The following is a 17,289-nucleotide window of genomic DNA, read 5'->3' on the forward strand; positions in this document are numbered from 1 at the left end:
AGAATACAGGATGTGGAGTTAGAAGATTAAGGCTTGAGGACTAAATCACTCTCAAGCTATGTGATATTAAATTTCAGTTTTTCAGTAAAAATGGCAAGACAAATGCCACTTCACATATGACTGGAGAAATTAAATGAGACTGTATTTAAAAGAACTTTGTCAATTATGAGATGCCTTATAAATGTTAATAACTGTTACCATTTTCTAAAGTGAAATAATTCTCTGATTCCAAGATAAGGTATTTAGTTACAATGATCTACATAAAGATCAACAGAAAAGAAACCAAACTAATATTTTGGATTTATCATCAAAACTCTTCCCTAAACTTCTAAACTATTTCATTGCCTATCTAGAAAGAAAAGAAAATGATCAATTCTTGATTTGAAAAGAAGTCATTAGTAAAACTACAATATTGTTTCCTAAATCTCTCAGTAAAATGCTTATGGATAAAATACAGAAACACAGGCTGATTGACAGTGCTGTGAGACAAATCTGTAGACGGTAGAAAAAACTATTACCAAAGATTCCTGATTAACCTATCATTACCAACTTTGTACAAAAGCTCTCTGTAACAGGCTACTACAGGCATCTTGTCAAGTACTGAGGGTATGAGATATGTATTATGAAAAATCAGTTATATGAATGAGGGAAAAAAATGTTCATCTCAATAACCTGTAATGATAGCTTGTAAATAAATGCAAACAACATTAAATGCCTTTCTACTAAAAAACTTCTGAAAACATCTGATTTAATAGCAATTGACATGAAAGCCTCCAGACACTTCACTGACAGCAAACTCAGTAGTCTGGTAGTTAGTACAACATGGGATATAAATAGGGTAACAGTAGCTAGAAGCTCAGTTTTTAATGTCAAACAGACCTGAGTTAGAATTCTACCTCTAAGGTAGTAAGCAAATAAATCTCTCTAAGCTCCATTCTCCTTACGCCTTTAAAATGAGACTCATAATAGTTTGTACCTCATAAGACTGTTACAAAGATAAAAGGATATACTGCATATAAAATGCTTAGCACTTTACCTGGAATATTATAAGTGGTCCAAACATTTTAGCTATCATTAGTATTGCTATGGCTCCCAAAAGTGCTGATGCGATCTGGGTCTACCTCAGCAACAGTATCCAGAGTCAAAGAAGCAATAATCCTGATATACTTTGTGACTGTCAGACCTCATAAAGTCCTATGTATAGTTTTAGGCACCATATTTCAAGAATAATGACAAAAGCATCATGTCCATAAAAGAACAGTTAGGATGACAGTAGATCTAGAACACAAGTCATGTCAGGAAAGACTGAGAGTCTAGAAAATTGTAGTAAAGACATGAGAAAAAATTACACCAATTTTTAAAAATCTGAAGGTATTTGACAAGGAAACAAGATGAAATTTCCACGTATCTCCAAATACCAGATTAGGACCAACAGGGGAAAGAACTCCCTAGTAATTTATATGAGCACCAGTTTCCAAACACTGATGTGTTCAAAGGGCTAGGACGACCATGTCACAGAGTGGTGGTGAGAGAGGTGGGAAGCTGGATTTGACTGATTTCTCTGATTCTTTCTCAATCCATAATTTTATGCATTTGTTAGAACTACTATTTCCCCTTTGATTATTATGCTGAAATTGTTTATCTAGAATCAGAGGACTGTCCATTTTGGTCCTTAATATCATTTCTTCACCAACACTACCCATTCCCTAACACCTCAGACCATTCTCTCTCCTAAGCAATACATTTTACAAATTATTTGAATGTTTATACTTGCCAGTATGTGTTGATAACATATTAGTTATTTTCTGGAATGTTATTATGTATTTGCAGCTACTTATATATGAAAGTAAAAATTTTCAACTCTTACAAAATCTTAGTCAACATTTTCCACTTGGTTACTTATCCCCCCCTACATCAAAAGGCTTACCTAGGAGTTTATGTACCCCTTGTGGGTACCCCATTAGGGTGCATAAAAAAACACAAATTTTTAGAGTATATACATTTTTCTAGGGTGAGCATATAATTTTTATCTGGATTTCAAAAATATAGCCGCAAAAGTTGAGCCACCAATCTAGACTATTAACATATTCCGTTCTTCTACTAGATCTGCCAGTCATACTGATGGATATCTAGAATACTCTACACTACACACATTTTAAAAAATGCATTATTCTATCTTATGAATATTCTCTCCATATTTTCCCAGACAATTTCACACTTCTGTCTCACAACTTTAAGACTGAAAACTATAACGAAGTGGAAAATTCCTTTATACTACATATAATCTATACATGTGCCAAGGCTGTAAAGGTTATCATCTAAGTAGCACAAGCCAGCAAATTATTCTATCTAATTCACTTCAACAAAATGTTTCACTGAGTGATTAATTATATGTTTTGTAATACACTGAGTGATACAAAATACATGTAAGTGTGAAATTTTCCATCATTGAATTCATCTTATCTCAAAGCCATAGATTTGGGGTGTGATCTAAGATTTGCTCATTCATTTAACTCTGACGTGTGAGGGACTGTTCTGAGTTCTGAGATATAGCAATGTATAAAACAGACAAAATCTCTGCCCTCATGGAACTTAATTTCAATAGGGAGAGACAGAAAATACAATAACATAAATGATTAAATATAGTATACCAAGTGGTAAGTGTTGTGAGAAAAATAAGCATGGACAGGAATAAGGAGTATTATTGGAAGGGTGGCTAAGAGAAGACTTATTCAAAAGGTGGTATCTGAGGAAACACTGACAGAGTGAATGAACAAGCCAGGAGGGTATCTAGGGAAGAGTGTCATGGGATAGCGAACAGGAAGAAGGCTAGTGTGGCCTGAGAAGATTGAGTGATGTGCAGAGATATAAGAGATGAGATGAAAGAGGTAACAGGGCCTCAGATCATAGGTCCTATAGTCCACTGTAAAGATGTTGTCTTTTCCTCAGAGTGGGACCAGCAGCCATTAAAAGCTTAGGAATAGGGGAGCAATATAACGTTAGGTTATAACAGGATCACGCTGGCTGCTATGTTAAGGATAGACAAGGGGGAAAAGGCAAATGGCGGGGAGACTGGTTAGGAGAATACTACAATAATCTAAGTAAGAAATGAAAGTAATTTGGATCAGAATTGCAAAGTGAAACTGGTGAACAATGGGTCAAATTTTGACTATATTAAGAAGGCAGAACAAACACGACTTGCAGAAGACTGGATGTGGGTATGAGAGAAAAGTCAAAGATGATGTAAAGATTTTTGCCTTAAGCAACTGGAAGGGCAGAACTGCCATTAACTAAGATAGGGACTGCTATGGTTGGAACAGTTTTTTTGTTTTTTTTTTAATAACTGTTAAGTTATTAATCATCCAAGTAGTAATGCTGAATAAGCAATCAGATAGATGAGTCTTCAGTTTAGGAGACAGGTTTGGGCTGAGACATAACATTGGTAGTAATCAGACTATATGTTATTTAATGCCAGGAACATGGGTGAAATCACCAAAGAAGTCAATGCAAATAGATGGAAGAAGTGGTCCAAAGACAGAGTCTTGGGGATCTCCATTAACTAGTTATGTGAGTTTTGTAAAAAGGATACTGCTTGATCTGTACACCTCAAGAACTGTCCTAAGTGTAAAGCGAGATACTGAAGATAAGAAATGGCTTTTAAATAGTGACTTATTAAGACAAGTGAGTTTTATATCTCACTCATGGATCCTATAATAATTCCTTTCTTCTTTCCACTTGCTCCCTCTTTTCTGTAACACTTACTGAGCACTGACAGGTTAAGGGAATACAGCTACACTGACAAGTTAGGGGATACCAAGACAAGTAAGACATAACCCGTGCCAGAGATACTTGAAGGAAATACAAGAGACAAATAAATCAACTGCAATGTATTTTGATAACAGCTCTGAATAGAGTTATGCACAAGAACTTTCAGAAACATAAAGGATGAGCTTTATCAGGGAAGAGTAAGCTGAATTGAAAAGGACCAATGGGAATCAGCCAAGAAGAGGAAAGTTCAATAGTAGAAATTTCATGAGGCAAAGAGATTTGAAAAACCATAAAAGATTGAAGGACTGCAAATAGATCCTTATGGCTGGTGAAAGATGAGGACTTTCTATTCCAAACTAAGAAGTTCATCCTTTACTGTGTAATAACAAGAAATTGTTTCAAAATCTTCATCAGTATTGCATTTAAGAAAAACATCTCTGACATAAATGTGGAAGATGCATTTGGTGGGGGAACACCTGGAAATAGGTGACAGCTTTGAAACTGGGCATGTCAAATCTTTTCTGGATTTTGGGTCTTTTAACCAAGTTCATAACCATCTGCTACTTTTTGAGACAAATTGTAAGGCCATCTCATTTATTCTAGGAATTTGGAGCTTTATGGGACTTTTTGGAAATAATGCATTATTCTATATGTTGGGAAACTGAGTCCCAGAGAACCAAAGAGAATAGATAAGGGTCACACACCTAATTACAGAGACCCATTACTGATAGCCATTTCTTCTAATTTCTAGATTATTACTCTTTATCTAACAAGGCTTACTGTTGTTAAACATTTATCTTGAAAGAAAAAATTGAAACTATGAAGAAAAAAATTTTACTTCTGCTTTTAAGTTGGCATTACAATTTACTGCAGCTCATGAGAAATCACAAGTTTATTTATGATGTTTTCATGATTTATTTGTTGCTATTTTGTAAAGTGTTTAGAATACCAGTAGAGAAATAGGATGTATGAAAAATAACTGAGTATTTCATTAGTCCACCCTTTAAAGAGAGATGCTTTTTTCAGCTCACTGAACTGTCTGTGGAAATGCCAGGAGAGAAAAAGGCAACAACATTGGGGAAATCAGGATACAACCATGCTGGGTCAAAACTGCATCTTCTGGCAACTGGCCTTAAAATACTATGCCCGGGGTACTTGGAGCATAATAAAAGCTGGGATTTCAGTGGCTAGGTATCATAGAAACTTTCAATTGTAACGGCTGGCACAGGTTTAATCAATGTAGCTTACATTTACTTGCTCATCCTTTAAGTGATATAATCAAAACACTTTTTTAAAAAAATCAGAAAACTATAAGAACAGAAATTGAAGTACTCAGCAGTAATTTTAAGTTTTCATATTCTGACTTAATTCTAAGCTTAAAGAAATCAATGTAGGAGGATTCCATCATCTCTACTAAACATTTCTTTTTTATTTATCCTAAATTGTCATCCTTAGCACTAATATTTAAAACATTAATGTTAAAAAACTAGAGAGAGAATACCTAGACTAAGCTTATACTTTAGGTTCAGTAATATGAAGGCTATATATATTGCTTTTTAGTCCCATAATATTTACAAAATATTTTTTATTTCAGAGATTTTCTTTTTCAGAGAATGAAACACTTGGAAGCAAGGATATTAAAAGTTTGAGGGAAAAAATACAAACTAATTTGCCTGAACATATCAAACCCAGTAACTGAAACACAAGCAGGTTTGTAAAATCAAAAGGGATGAAGTATAAATCATAAGATCATTGTATGCTAGCCAGAGAAGCAACACAATTACTAGCTTTTCGTGATATCCCAGACTTAAGATAATTTTCTGAAATATAACAACAGTTAAAATGTATGGAGAAGCGTATTGTCCTCTGCCTTTTTTTATTGTCTTTTGTCCAAACTAAGGGGGCGTCTCAGGAATCCCTGGAGAATTAAGACTGAGCTAAATCACAGATATATACAAAATTCTCAAAAGATTAAAAGCATTTGGATATACAGGGTTAAATTTTAGTTTAAAGGATATGGCAAAGCTTAATTGGTGGTTTTAGAGAAAAGCATTCCCTCAATCTAAAAGTTACAGTTACTGATGCCTGAAAAAAATACAGCTCAGCTAGACTATTTTATAAACCATAGATCTACACAGAAATCTATCACAAGAGACAGTACTGTTGGGGAACTTTGCAACTAGATTTATAAGTTCTATTATGAGATTATTAAACTCTTCTCTTAGAAATAAAACCATGATAAATATTCCTCTTCGCTTCATAGTAACAAAACAGTAGAAAAACTCTTGTAGTTTCGTAATCATATTTCCTCTATACATACAGTGTGTTCCAACTATAGAATGATAGTAGCGGATGTCTAGGATTTTCAGTGCTTTACAATTCATAAATATACATCTGTTGGGGCCACTCATTGTAATCAAAGACATATACTTAAATCTGCATAGATGATGAATGGAGGAAATGAAAGAAAAAGAATCAGCATTTCCCATATATGTAGATCAGAAAATTTATATAATAGTTCATAATACAACCTGATGAAAGATTTAATACTAAAAGAAAAGGTTTATTTTAGTTAAGTCTAAATGTTTCTAAAATTTGATGTTGCAATTTACCGAATGAAAACGATATTACAAACTTAAAAACACTGAAATTCATCAATGCGCCATCCTAAGTGAGGAGAAACTCCACATGTAAAGCATAAGTTAACATAACTCAACTGACATCAGTTGTTTTAGGAAGTTATTCCCAAACTTACAATCTAGAATAAGTATAAAGAATACACTGTTAGCATGTTTTCAATAGAACAAATAAACTATTGTCTAACAAAAGGAATATCCTAGGTGATTTCCACTGCGATTGTACAATATTATTATGTATGATTTAGTTACAAAGAAATGAGCAACTGAGTTTACAGCTATTTTTCAACTAAAGATATAAATGAAAAATACATTATTGGTAGAGTAAGACCCATGCTAATTCTGTGTTTGAAACTGTAAGTATTCAAGATTTGCTTCTAAAGCCTGTCTTCTTGGGTTCTATTTTCAAGGAATTCAATCTGATGTTAAAAGACATGTCATAACTTGAATTTCAGACTTTAGTGCTTCAGAAATATGTTTATATACTTCATAATGTAATTATAGCTACCTTAAGACAGATAAGGCAAATGGTAGCAATATATTGGAAATATAATTGAAAAATGCAGTTGTCCAGAAGCACTTGTGGGGATGATGTCTCAGAAAAGCTGCTCAAAGCTCCAGAGTTTGAAGTTAAATTTTTGATGTTGTCACTCTCAATCTATTGAATGGCTGACAGACAATCAAACCCGTCTGGCTGGCTGGCAGCTCATTTTGCTGGCAGGTGGCAAACAATTAGACACACCAATTTGTGCCTCCTGATGACATTAAAGCATGAAACTAAGTTGTATGCAGGGCCTAGTGATTTGTGTGAAAGCATTTCAAAAATAATACTCTTTGCCGTGGCAACTCATTTCAGACTGCCACCTCCCATTATGGCTTTGAGCACTGAAGACGACAGACTTGAGTTACGTGCAGTGCAAGGCCGCTTCTGTTCAATCCGTCATCAGCGCCCCCTGAGACCTCAATCCCCTCCTTTCATCAATATCACCTCATCATTTACATTTGATAGTACTTGAGCTACTGCATATATTAACTACACTGGAGACCCTTCTCCTAAAAAGAATTGAAATATGCTTTGTGCTCCTCGATTTCATTTCTACTTATGCAATTTAGAAGAATGATTCCACTCTCATTGCATTTTGCACAAATGCTACCAGGAACAAGTGGAAAGTTCTATTTTTTGTAAAGCAATATCCTCAAAAGTGTAATAAATTTTGAGTAGCTAAGAATATTGGCACTCAGATGACTGCTTCGTTAAGTTTTAATGAAAAAAACTGTTCTAATGATAATCCAAATTAGAACAGAAATATTTTACTTAGTGTTTATTTCACTGGATTTTCTTATGCAAATTACAATGATTCTCTGTATTTACTGTTTTATATTTTAACAAAATTTAGGTATAGAACTTAAAAATTAAATGGAACATAAAACTTATGACCCCAAGTTAAATTATTATAACATTTATTTATAGATAAAGATTTATAGATATACACAATTACAAATACTTACATGCTCATGCTTATATAAATTCATAAACACAAATACACATATATCCTGGGAACACAAACCAAATATGAATTGGCATAAGGAACATCCAAGGAACTATATGAATGAACCTCCAAACTATTAAAAAAAAAAAACAATTTCCTACCTTTTATACCCCTCCTTTTTTAGTTTTTAAAAAACTTCTGACACTTAACACATTTTATCTTAGAGACAACTACTATCTGCAAACATTTTATCTCCTTTTACTACTTTAAGTTCATAGAAAACAAACCTGATTCTATCTCTTTATATTTGACATGATGACTAATGCCATTCATATTTTCACAATAAATTTTCAAGAAATATCTGTAGGATGCTGGTTAAAATGCTTACAGGCAAAATTTAAATCATATTTGTGTATGAAAAAGATAATTCATCCTAACTGAAAATGGCTTTACGGCCACACCTCAACCTCTAAACTCTAAAAAATTACTGTGTCTAACTGGGACAAAGCAGTTTGGCTATTTTAGAGAAAACATTATGGAATATATATTACATTTTGACTATATATTTATTTTGACATTTAAGAAACATTTGATTTCCCAACTTGATCTTTTCTCCCTAAAACAAAAAACAATTACTTTCCAGTTTCCTCACATATATGTATATATAAATGTATATAATATATAAAACATATATATATATATAATGACTTCTCCAATCTACTCTAGTCACTTGATGATAGATTATAATCAGAATCTGTGTTTCCCTATTTCCAATTCAATGTGCTATCCGCCATTTCATATTGAACCCCCTTTTTTGAAACATATTATTAAAATGCCTGACGATGAGATCAATCCGGTCGGCCTGTCACTTTGATAGTCTTTGTAGTAAGAATCTACAGTAAAAAATATAATGTTTTCAAGACCCTCCTAATATTTTTAAAATAACAGACTCTGATTTTCCTTCTATGCATAGAGCACTGTAAATAATAAGTTCAGTACCTACCTGTCAAAGGAATGAAACTGCATAGGAAGAATAGCTTGTGCTTCTCTCTTCAGTGCTGGATCTGGGTATGGGATAGGTTCAGGGCCACATTCTGCAATTTCAACTGGGGCGGCCACAAGACTTTTCAATATTTCCTTGACATTGATGCCTTTGGTTTGACTAATGCTAGATATAGATGGCGCAGGCTTCAACATTTCACTGGGGTTCTCAGTTAGGCTTTCCTGTGACTTTTTCACTTCGGATGACAAAGTGGATAACAGTTCACTCATGGCATCAGGGCCTGTGCTAGGCTCTAATTCTGCCCCATTCAGGATGCTAGCCACTTGCTCCTCTCCGATTCCTGAATCAGTATGAGGAATGGAACTTTCTAGATGAATATCTTCACCAGGGGTTGGCGTTTCTTTTTCCTTTACCGTGTCTGGAAATGCAGCAGGTGTTTCTGTAATGAAAGAAACTGATTTAAACAAAAAGCTTCACGAGTAAAAACCCAGTATTATTAATAAAATATACTCACATATTAGAATAAATAAAAGAAAACCTGCAAGGAACAAAAAATCTGCTAAATGGATGTGCATAACAACACAACTTGATTAAAACATATCAACCACATACACATGTCATTTTGTTTGGCAAGCATCAACAGAACCCTGTTTCTTTTATAAATCATCTGGCATTTCAAAATTGATATATAAGCATGGAGAAATAGTTCCTACCACAATTGCTTATAGCAGCTTGTAAATAATTATTATATAAAGCTCCCCTTTTATACTTTTGTTAGCTACCAATCATGCAAGATAAATTATTATACTTCTCCAATATCTCCTTAAAAATATTAAGTTACTTTTATATCTTATTTGGTATTTCAGTAACCAATAATGAAATGCCTGATTGAAATATTTAAACTAAAGATATATTTTAAGTTACACATAATACATAAAATTCTAAAGAGTTAATTGCAAAAAGCATGTCAAATGATTAGTTCAAAAGGATAAATGCTTTGATAATAGAATAGTGAGCCTCACGAATCTAACCTATATGTGCCTTTAAGAACAATTATTTTGGAATACTCATGATGATTCTTTGTGAATAAATATAAATTTCAATTTGTGAAAACTGAATCACAAATATGTATGAAAACGTATATAATATTACTAATTAAAATAGATAAAAAGAAAACCATCTTTAAAATGTTAAATTCCTATTAAATCTCATTATACAAAGGTCACTATAATAAAGTTTTTCATATAATAAAATGTTACCAAATTCTAAATGATGACCCTGAAAAATTTATCTAATCTAAGTATAATGGGAATAATAATAGCTTTTAACTTAATAAAGTCATGTTGAAAAAGAAAATAAGATACACACTTATTTACTTGCAGTTCCTGCATGAAGTACTTAGTAAAATGGCAGCTATTTGTATTACTTTAATAACTAATAGTTATTCTTTGTAATACAAGAAGGGCAAGCTAAATTATGTCTATGATCTCTTCGAAATTAACATCTGTAAGTTCTTTAAAACTGCCCTTAGGTTTGTTTGTTTATTTATTCATTCATTCATTCTTGGTTTGTTGGGTCTTCGTCGTGGTGCATGGGCTTCTCATTGTGGTGGCTTCTCTTGTTGTGGAGCGTGGACTCTAGGCACGTGGGCTTCAGTAGTTGTGGCATGTGGGCTCAGTAGTTGTGGCTCGCAGGCTTAGTTGCTCCACGGCATGTGGGATCCTCCCCGGACCAGGGATCGAACCTATCTCCCCTGCACTGGCAGACGGATTCTTAACCACTGCACCACCAGGGAAGTACCGAAACTGCCCTTAGGTGTTTTTGTTGTTGTTGTTGATTTCTTTGTTTCTTTGATTTGAAAGGTTATTAGAACAGGAAACTAAGGATATACATCTCTCAGAAGTCCATGTCATGTGGCAGTTTTCCTCATATTTATTAAATAGGTTTTAGTTTTGCTTGTTTGTTTGGGCAAGGATGTTAGAATTGAAAGAACAAAAGATTACTCTGTAGAACATGATAATAATATTCAAACACTAGATGAACAACATGAAAAACAGGTTTTTCTTAGTTGCTCTCAAGGCTAAAACTTAAAATAACTGCATAAAGTTTTTTTGAGAAGACAGAAAATTTCAGTAATATTACTGGCAAAACACTAGAGAAGGAAAAAGGTAAGAGGTAAAGATAACAATTTGGCGTTTTTTAAATAAAACCTTGTGAGAGCAGATTAAGACAAATTAGAATAATAGCATTAGGAATAAGATGAAGAGAAAGAATCAAGATGCTTCTGAAATATCTAGCTTGAAGAAAAAAAATAAAAAGAATGGTGATATGTCACTAACTGAAGAAGAAAGCAAAAAAGAAGCAAGTTTATTCAGGAAAATAATGAATTAATTGAGTATGCAGAATCTCTGGAACATTTATATCTGTAAGTCAAGGAAACTATGGCCATATATTTAGGGAACATTCAAACAGAGGTGACAATCAAATTTTGGAAACTGATGAAATTACCTAGGAATATAGGATGGGAAGATGGCTAAGCCAGTTATTTCCACTCTTAGACATACTACTGAGTTTACTTAATGCATGTTTAATCTACAGATTACATATTCTTGGAGAGAAAACAATTACAGCAGAAAAATCAGGAGAGAATTAAACAGCGATAGTGACATTTCTATGGCAACAGGACAGAGAATGTAAACACAGAAACAAAATGAGAACTCTAACATCAACAAAATATCACAGTGGAATAGTTACTAGCGTGGGCTAACTTTTCTTACAGAGTTTAATTGTCAAAAGGCATATAGTCAAGTCTAGCACTTAGTCTAAATTTAGCTAATTTATAGATCTTGTCTACAGGTTTGGCTTTACCCTAACATGATGTCTCAGAATCTTTATTTATGATGTGTTTTACATTAAGAGCTACATAAAAATGTAAACTTTTCAAGTTGTATTTGTCTGAAATATAAGCATTTTGCTAGCAAACAAAATATCTAAGAAAATAAAATCTTTGGTTTGTGTCCACAAAGTGTCATATAAAAAGATTTTTTCTACCAACTATACAATTTTTTGCTTTTCTATTCAACTGACTCTCTCAGTAGACAACTAAAATCTATAGCTCAGTAGTTAGATACATGGAACTTCAATATAAATGTTGACCTCTTGATTATAAAACACAATTAAAAGTTTATTAAATTTGAATATTAAAATATTTTCAAATGACTCATCAAAATATTTATACAGTAATAAAAATCTTAATTTTTTTTACTGTGAATGATAAAAGAATTATTTCAAGAGAGCAGTAATTTTGGTATTTCAATAAGAATTCTATTCAAATACATAAGTTTTGTAAAGTTTATGATCTTATTCACCTAGAAATAAAAATAAACACCAATGAAAAATTTTATAACAGTAATTGCAAATAGAAAACAGGTCAATACTCAAAAAACCTACCTTAATTTCCCATTATGCATTTACAGAACACACTCTGAGATGATAGCATAAGCTTCAGCTTAGACGAATTACATGTTTCCAGAATGCTTCTTTGTAACACTAAAGTACTTTGAGGATTTAACCCAAGTGACTTCAATAGAAGCTAAGCATGAGCAGCACAGAAAGTATAAATGATTGCACCTGTGCAGGTTATATTACTGACAGGAGACTTGCAACTTTTTAGTAGTTCTCGACAGTTTCTGTAGCAATAGGCCATGTCAGTACACAAAGGAGAAATATTACTAGCCTGAGTGATCTTAACCTTGTCAGAACAGGCAGTTGGGTGCCAGATGCCTCTTTTTCTTACTGTTTTTCATTGAACCTAATGAGTTCATCTAATGCATGTTCGGAAAAATATGGGGTTAAGTTCAGCAAATGACATGATTTCTACATTGTGACCTCATTTAACACATTCCTTCCACCAAAAATCTTGTTTTATGATAATTTATGAAGTGTTTCAATATTTCTTACCTATTAAATTACTCAAATTGCTATTTTCCCAACTACTTTAATAAGGAATAACATGAAAGGAACATATAGCTTCTTGTTAGTATAGCAGTAAAAATTACATCAAGATTACTTATTTGCTCTTCAAATAGTAATATTAAGCAAACTATTCACATTAGAGTAATTTAAAGTAAACAAAAAGATCTGTATATAACTTGTATATCTTGTTTATATTAAATGCAAATTAGTTAAATTGCATAAAAATTAACCAAAACTCCAAAGAGAAAAGAAAATACAGAGCCCAACCACTCTATCAGCTATTCTCTCTACTTATCTTCAATTTCTACCTCTCATCCCTAGCTCTGGTCCCTTTATCTACAGATCAGTATCTCCCACCCTAAAAGAACAACCTCTTACTCCCGCCTCCCTTCAGCTACTTTGGGTATTTCTCCTTTCTTTCTGAAAAGAATATGTCATAAGAAAGATCATGGGAATGTAGTCAAGTTGATAAAGGTTTCAATTCTGGCTCCACAGCTTACTAGTTTTCCATGTTATCTTGAACAAGTTAGTTACGCTTTAAAAGCTGCAAGGACCACACTTGAAAAATGTAGATCTTATGTGTGCTATGAGGATTAAGAAATGTATCAGGCTATCGCCTGTAATGTGCTTGCTTGATTTAGCTTCCCAAAGGCTTAGAAGATTTCCACAGACATCTCAAAATTAACACATCTAAAAATGGAAGTCTTGGTCATTCTCTTCAAATAATCTACCTCCGTTCTTGCTTGCTTTGACAAATGATTACTTATCATCTCGGTACTTCAGACCAGACAGCTAGGTATTATCTTTGAAAACTTCTCATACCCTCATGCCCCACATCCAATCTATTACCATATCCTGTCAATTTTACTTCCAAAGTATGTCTAATTTATCTTCCTGTTTAATCTCTACTGCCGCCACACCTTAGTCCTAAGCAATAGCAGTTCTTACCTAGAAAGCAACAGCCTCGGATGGTTTATTCAGTTTCCCTCAATGCCCCTCTAATCTATTCCCTCACTGTTCTCAGAATACTCTTGTAAAATTGTAAACCAGAATACTCTTGTAAAATTGTATGATACTTGTAGCAGGCAGAATTATGCCCCCTCCCTCCCAACGACGTCCACGTCCTTATCTCCATAACCTGTGAATATTACCTTACATGGCAAAAAGGACATTAAATGGAAGGGCTTTGAGAAGAGACTAGCCTGAATTATCCAGGTGGGCTCAATCAAACCTCAAAGCAGAAAACCTTTCCTAGCTGTGCTCAGAGGAAGATGTGACTACAGAAGAATAGTCCGAAAGATGCACAGTTGTTGGTTTTAAAAATGGAGGAATAAGAAACAAAGCCATAAGCCAAGAATATGAGTGGCCTCTGGAAGCTGGAAAAGGCAAGGAAAACAGATTCTCCTCAAGAGCCTCCAAAAAGGCATGCAGCCTGGAGGATGTCTTGATTTTAGCCTGGTGAAATCCATGTTAGACTTCTGACCTAAAGAACTATAAAATAATAAATTTGTCTTGTTTTAGGCCAGTAAGTCTGTGGTAATTTGTTATGGCAGCAATGGAACACTAATATAACTCTCCTCTGCTTAGTTTAAAAACCAGATCCTTAGTATAGTTTACAAGCCCTACATGACTTGGTTCCTGCTTACTTGTCTAAATTCATGGAATGCTTCTCTTTCACTTGATTTTTATGTTCCACCCCACATACGTTCCCAAAATATGCCCAGGAATTTCTCTGAATATGTGGCTACATTTTCAGAAATGTGCTTCCACTATCCCCATTCTTTTTCCCAAACTAACCGAATTCATTGTTTGGTTCAAAGCTTAAATATCACTTCTATAAGGCCTTTCCCAACCCCCAAATTAAATTAGGTTTCTTCTTTTGTACTTTCTCATAATAATCTGTAATTTTATTTCTTCGAATACAACATAGCTTGCAATTATATATTTAAGTGTGTGGTTTCTAAAAGTCTATCTTCCTCACTAGAATGTTAGCTTCATAAAGATAGGGACTTTGTGATCACTATTATGTATCTCCAGTACCTAGTATGTAATAGGAAACCATTCATTTATTCAGCAAATACATAATGAATGAATCATAAGGTAAGTTGGAAAAAAGATCAAATTAGAAGATGAAAGAAAAAAGAGAGGAGAGAGGCTTTTGTTGGTACCCTTACTAATACTGAAAACAGACATTTATTTTAAAGAGTTGAAGTTTTAAAAACATATTTGTTAGGGATAACTGAGCATGATTTTCACCTGTAAATAAGATAAAATATATAGGATATTTGACATCAGTATCCAATAAGAATTCTATAAATATTATACTAATGACAGTGTAGAGTACACGTAAAATAAATAATGCACCCGTATAATGAATTACGAGTCCATTAAAAATGACTCCAAAAGCAAGATAAAATAACAAATGTGCAAGCTGAAAATCAGTGTTTGATTATACGAATGTAGCAATTTATTTAATAAATGTTAGCTTTACTTCTAAGTATGCAATAAATAAAAACTGAGTCGTAAAAAAATTATTGGCATATCTTTCACTGCTCCCTTAATATATATTTCTAAGAGTAAAATTAGTAGAACAAGGATCATGGATATTTTTATTCTATGTAAAATGCACATATTTATATTCTCACCCTTCAAAATTTTGCCCAATTTGAAAATTATGGTACAGTTTTGTTTCAATATAAATGTATTTGATTATGAGTAGATTTAAATAAATTTCCCTTATTTGTACTTACATTGCCTTTCTCTTACTAACTGTTCAGCTATTTTTTACATTTTTCCATTGCTGTGATATATTCTTTTAATTGATCTGTAAGAGTTCTTTATTTATTAAGGATTAACTTTTATCACATAAATGTAAATTTTTTCCTGTTTGCATTTTTTCTTTTAATTTTGTTAACATTTTCAGACATGCAGATAAATAAAACTTATTTAGTCATATCTTTACAACTTCAGTCTTTGATGTTATGATTTAAAACATCTTTTCTTATATTATATAAATATTAATTTTAATTTTCTTGAGTTATGTTCAGTTTCCTTTTTCACTTTAAATTTTAATACACGTGGAATTTATTTAGCATGTTATATGAAATAAGGACATAAATTTATTTTTTTCAATTGGCTACCCCATTTGGTAATACCAATACCACTTGCCAAATAATACTTCCTCTTCCATTTGATTAGAAAAGTTATATTTATTATATATGAAATACTCATACAAATTCCTACCTATTTGTAGACTGTTTATGCCATATGTCTATTCTCGTGTAAGTGGCACAATATCTTAATTATTTTATTTCCTGTGAACATAATTCTTTTCCCTGACAATAAATTGCTAGAGGAAAACTAATACAACATATTTATTTGTAAGATCACCTAAATATTGACATTCTTCTTTTGAAACCTAATGTGAAATAATTAACATAAAGCTTCTACAGCTTCTAGGACAAGCTATGAATAAAAATTTCCTTTCTCTGTTTTAAGTATGTTTATTAATGAAATACATTTTATGGCTACCATCAATATTCAACTTTTTAAAAATTGTTTAGCTTTCTCAATAACTTACCCATTTACTTAACAAATATTTACTGTATGTACTTCCAAGTGCCATGCTAGATATTAGGAATTACCTTCTTCAAGTACACATTCTAATAGACAAAAAAATAAATAAATTGTATAAGTGCAAGATGGGAAATAAAGAGGATGCCATGATAAGAAAATAAGGTGGTTGTGGGGTGGAAGCTCCTTAGCTATAGTAGTCGGGGAAAGCCTCTGTGAGGAGGTGACCTTTAACCAGACACCTGAAGGATAAGTACTCTACAGTCATACAAAAAATAGGGAAAAGAGAGAGCCAAAAACTAGGAACAAAATACAAAGATCACGAGGCAGGAAAGTGCTTGGCATGATTTAAGAACTAAAAGGTAGTTTCATTGTAGTGAGCAAATGCAAGAACCACATGAAATGAAGTTAGGAAGGTAGTGATATTTTACTCTAAATGTTATGAGAAATTTTTATGTCAAAAAGAGACATAATCTCATTTATATTTTAAAATAAACTGCAGCAAAACTATAAAAAATCAAATAAAGATCAGCAAGACAAGGGGCGAGGAAACCACTTTGGAGATGACTGTAGTAATCCAGATAAGTTAGAACTAGAGTAGTCTTGCCACTATAAGTTAAGACATTTTAACTGTTTTGAAAACTATAGGAATCCCTTAGGAATTTTTTGAAAGAAAAAATATTATATTTGTTATATTATAAAATATTTATTATATGAATGTATTATATTAAATATAAATTACATTTCGTTACATTACTTTATTATTTTACATAATAATGTTAATTTAAAACTTGTCATCACTAACAGACTAAATCAGCGGTCCCCAACTTTTTTTGGCACCAGG

The 17,289-nt window shown here is 32.8% G+C and overlaps 1 protein-coding gene across 8 annotated transcripts in view; it reads right to left on the reverse strand.

Moving 5' to 3' along the window:
* Positions 1-17,289, reverse strand: part of NBEA (neurobeachin) — a 610,070-nt gene that overhangs the window by 383,533 nt on the left and 209,248 nt on the right. For all 8 annotated transcript variants that reach the window (XM_082435483.1, XM_082435487.1, XM_082435484.1 and 5 more), the window contains one exon: positions 8,898-9,336. In XM_082435483.1, the coding sequence (XP_082291609.1) occupies positions 8,898-9,336 (439 nt within the window). The remainder of the gene's footprint in view (positions 1-8,897; positions 9,337-17,289) is intronic.

The sequence above is a fragment of the Balaenoptera physalus genome, assembly GCF_965194825.1.
Source record: "Balaenoptera physalus genome assembly, chromosome: 18".
Lineage (NCBI taxonomy): Eukaryota > Metazoa > Chordata > Mammalia > Artiodactyla > Balaenopteridae > Balaenoptera > Balaenoptera physalus.